At 38.3% G+C, this 4698-nt stretch overlaps 1 protein-coding gene across 1 annotated transcript in view; it reads right to left on the bottom strand.

Annotated features, from left to right (window-relative positions):
• samd4a (sterile alpha motif domain containing 4A) overlaps positions 1-4698 on the bottom strand; it is a 30109-nt gene that overhangs the window by 21067 nt on the left and 4344 nt on the right. The window contains exons 3-4 of the mRNA XM_035651997.1: positions 2772-3059; positions 1068-1078 (exon numbers count right to left, since the gene is read on the bottom strand). Of these exons, the coding sequence (XP_035507890.1) occupies positions 1068-1078; positions 2772-3059 (299 nt within the window). The remainder of the gene's footprint in view (positions 1-1067; positions 1079-2771; positions 3060-4698) is intronic.

The following is a 4698-nucleotide window of genomic DNA, read 5'->3' as shown; positions in this document are numbered from 1 at the left end:
CCGTTAAGACTCTGGTTAGTCACACTCATCGGCCATCTTAAAATCATCACTGCAGCAGGCAACATGTATTGTTTTTCTTTGTTGTAATAATATATATATAATGCATAAATACATCCTGACTGGGATCATGTAGTTGTGAATGATCTGTTGCATCCTGTTTAATGGTGCTCTAATTACTATGTGTGTATGTTATTTCTGTTTTTGTAATGTACATACTTATTGTTCAGTTTGTTTTGTCTCTTGTGTATTTGAGTTTTTATGTAAAGGGATGGGAACTGACAGTTTAGGTTATAAATGCTGTGGTGTGTCGCATTTTTTTAATGCTACATACTAATAAATAAACATATTACATAAAAACAAATCATCAGTAAAAGAGAATAGTGTTGAAATACATCTTTAGATCTCATCCTAAACACCTTCCCAGATTAAATAGACATATTATTGGTCTATCAATATACTGAATGCTCACATATACTGGTGGATCAAACACATAATTCAATATTCAATCACAACATTTTAAGGAATTCAACAAAGATGCACATAAAATGTGAACGAGAATTACATGGTCAAGCATATAGTTTAAAAAATAAATATGTACTTCCATATGTTTATCAGAGTAATGTAGGTTAAGCACATATTTAGTCAAATGTGTATGTATGCATAAATATGAGCTTAAATCAACCTAAAATATAAGTATTTAGAAATTCATGCTGTCGGCAGAAATCAGATTCTTACTGATCACATGTTCAGGTTGCTCACTGCACTAACGCTCAGCTCCTCTGTCTGTCCTCCATATTACAAACTGCTGAGAGTGTCAGCTAGTTGCTGAGACATCTTTTGTTCTTATTTGCAGTTTCGAGTGAAGCCTGGTGCTGGTTTAGTTGTGTCTTTGCTTACAAGTTGCAGCAACTGCAGTTCAAACAAACAGTCCCTTTGGTGCAACTCAGAAGAAACAAAATAAACACTATGAATTTATGTTTCTCCTTTGTTTGCTGAATTTACAGACAGTATGTTTATATCTCCATTGTTAATCTGCTGCTCCATATCCATCTGCTTTAAGGACTCACTTTGACACACTCTGAGAGCAAACAAGGACTTGTATGACTGTGCAACCAGGAACTATATGGACACTGAAGGTCTCCTCCTGTGTCTTCCTACTAAGTGTTATTCCACTAGCAGACTTCCACCTTATATTAAATAATACAGACAGGCGCAGGGTTTGACTTTGAGTTGAGTTTTGAGTTTAAAACCAAGTCTGTGATGAACATGATGCACCTACATTATACCTCGAGAAGTCAATGCTCTGTAAACTAATGGAAATCAAGCTTCTTATTCCACCACTTGACACTTGACACCCAGAGCAGAGTCTTTTCTGGCAGCAACCGACAACTGAAAAATTGTGTTAACATTTTGCTCTAAAGTGAAATTGACAAATGATATCTTGTCCTCTTGGGCTTGTCGATGAGGAATGTTAGCATTGCTTTCCTGTTTAGCTGCATGACAACAAGACAAATGTTTGAAGAAGAAAAAGAAAGAAAAAAGGGGCAGAGACTGAATGAAAGGTTTAACTCCAGTGCAGACATTGAAACTCTCAGTGTAAGGTCACAGGGGTCGGCAGTTCCAGCCTCTGCTTCCCCTGACAAACTGCTCAGACTGGATCAACAACTTGCCAATGCCTCTAGCTGAATGCCTGTAAGGCACACACAGCAAACAGTCATAAAGGTTTCTCCACTGAACTGGTCATGTCCCTCTCTCTCCCTGTTAGCATTTAGATCTGATAGGGAAGCCAATATCCTGGAAGTTTTCTCACTCCTCATGAATCCTCAGCGACAAAACCCTTCAGTTCCACTTCATTCAATAGTATAAACACAGTGTTAGACACTAAATGTTTTGAATATTCACATCTAATTAAGTGAATATTTGTCTCATGTAACCTGATCACCTGTTCTCTGGACCTGCACTGTCTACCTCCATCTTGGGCCAGGACATGGTATTCTGTAGTTTTTAGAAAGCTACTGTGAAGCTACCTCAAACAGTTTAAATAAGACCTCTAAGCACTGCCTTTAGAGAGAGTAAGCATATTTTAAATGATAAAATATCTTCCACAAATATAACATCTCTGCTCTAGTTGGTATAATAGCCCTCAAGTATGACAACTCATAGCGTTTACTCTGTGATAGTAGTTTTGTTGTACAAAGTGCTTTTCTGACCTAAAAGGTGTTCAGAAAGTCACCAAATCTAGCGACACTAAGTCAGGCTAAGTTGATAACAGTAGTTTGGTTGAACCTTGAACATGTGTGTGGATGTATCACTTTTAATGTTTAAACCACAAAATCAGGATTTATGCATTTTTTTCACAATGGGACCAAATAAAGCTGCGCCATATGGTAAAAAAAGTCATACTGGGATTATTTTTATAGATACTGTGAGAGCGTAATCATTCACGATTAGTGGGAATTGTGCGTCACGATTTTTGTTTTTACTGAATTCTTTTTTTAATTCTGATGTGACATTTGTTGGGGTCTGTACCGAACATGTACCTATACGTTTTTTTTACATCTGGAGCACAAGATTTGTAGGGCAGTCGTCTCTGCAGCACCTCAGTACTTCATTATAAAGCTGTTTTATTACACATTTTACATTCATCAATTAATGTTTGGGATATTGTACATGGCCATATTTATATCTCAATTAATTGTGCAGCCTTAGATCTAAAGAAGACATTTAGTAATATTGACCTGTACCACTAACTGTACACTGCTCTTACTCACCCCTCATGCCACTGCCCTCCTCGTGGAAGGAACTGCGATGCAGACCTGAACCTCCTCCTAAGCCAGCCTCCTCCAGGTGCTCACTGCCTCCACTGCCCGAGGATGCGATGCTGCTCTGGGGCGAGAGAGGCGCGTGGTCTGGGGCGGGGCCTCTAGCGGTCCGTAGGTCCTCCTGGGACAGCCAGACGTGGCCCAGAGGCTGGTTGCTGGGGCCGCTCATGGGAGGTGTGAGGGACACGGAGCGCTTCAGGGGACTGTGCTGTTGGCTGCCACCTCCACTCGTTAAGACTACAAGACAGCAACGACACTAGTCAGGGTGGTGCTGAGATGGGATCATACTGGCAAAACTGCTGTTCACTCACTCCTGCGTTTAAAAATATGAACTCAACACAATATTCGACTGGCTACAGCAACACTAATGTAAAGATTGAGGGCGAGCCTGCATCAATATCCCAAATAGAACTTATCTTTCTGAACTGTGTTCATTCAAAAATTTGATTCATATTAATAACTGTAACTGGCACATGAAGTACATTTGGTGACCCTTAACAAACATTCAGTAAAATATTGTTAGCACCAAAAGTGATAAGCGATATATCACACTATGTATATAATTAAAATCAAGCACATGTTCAATTCAGAGTCCGACCCTGGGAAGGAGGAAGATGATGAGCTGTCAAACACACAGCAATAAAGAAATCTCAAGAAAGTAAAAATATTTTGTTTTTGGGAAATTAGTCTTAATTTCTTGTCAAAAAAGAAAAATAATCTTGTTTTGCTTACAACAAGTTCCTGTTATAACAACGGTTTTCATAATATCCCAGCAGAGGAACATGTTCCTTATTTTAAGAGTAAAATCACTCGCACATTTTCTCAGTTTAAGAGAAAGTCATCTTGTCCCAGTGTTGTAGATGAAGCAGCTTCTGGTTCCTTAATTCTTAAATAATTTATTTTTTATGATGCTGTTTGAGGAAATTGTGTTTTATTAATCTTAGATTAAGGTACAAATTCAGAACAATAAAGTGACTAAAATACTTATAAGAAAGTCTATCTTAAATAACTGTGGTCATTGTTTGTAATTTTTTCTAGGTTTAACGTCCATTCCCATCTTTCAGTGGCTGATTTTTATACTATTTTTAAGATATTCAGCCAAGCTAAATTGTCTTACCCCATTGGCAATACAGGAAAATGTGATTATATTTAAGAATATTTGGCTTGTTTCGAGGAGGGCTGTGCAGTGAAGCACAAGGTTTTTAGTTAGTAATTAACTGTTCCTGTTGTCATCTACTGTATATCCAGGTACCTCTGTGCATTCACAGACTAATCTGATCCACGTCAGGCACGACAGGAAATACACAGAGGTGGCAGCGGATGTTTCTGCTGGATTTCTAATTTTCTAAGATGGAGATAAGAAGGCGCAAATAGTGTTTGTTTTAACATTACATTTAGAGTCATCTTCAGTTCCTTTACTATGTAGAGTTGCTCCTCTTGTCTGTCTTACTGTATCCATGATATCTCAATAGCTACAGTATACTTGTAAAATCAGCTGAGATGTGACATTATAACGCAGTATCTGTTTGTGAGTTAACCAGAGACAGCTGGAGGGAGGAGGCTGCATCTGCCAGGCATGAACACACACACACACTCTCTCCTGGTATCTTACTGCTGACATTCAGACTTTAATAAATTACATCTCTTTAAACGGACAGCCTTTTGATATTCTTAGATCTATGAGTACTGCAAAATGTCCGCTCAACAGTCCCTCAGATCACTGAGTTCAACAAATAAACAAAAAAGCCAGCAAAACTTGCACGTTAAATCTTCAAAAGGTACATTTTTTAATATCGTAAACAGTCTAATAATAGCTCGGGCGTTATTTGCTTCAATCACTGATCTCAGCCTGCTTTTATTGGGGACAGGTGTCTAT

Source organism: Morone saxatilis, unplaced genomic scaffold (assembly GCF_004916995.1).
Source record: "Morone saxatilis isolate NCDOM2014 unplaced genomic scaffold, NCSU_SB_2.0 Contig11, whole genome shotgun sequence".
Lineage (NCBI taxonomy): Eukaryota > Metazoa > Chordata > Actinopteri > Moronidae > Morone > Morone saxatilis.
The sequence above is the reverse complement of the archived record's forward strand: the minus strand, read 5'-3'. Positions and strand labels throughout refer to the sequence as shown.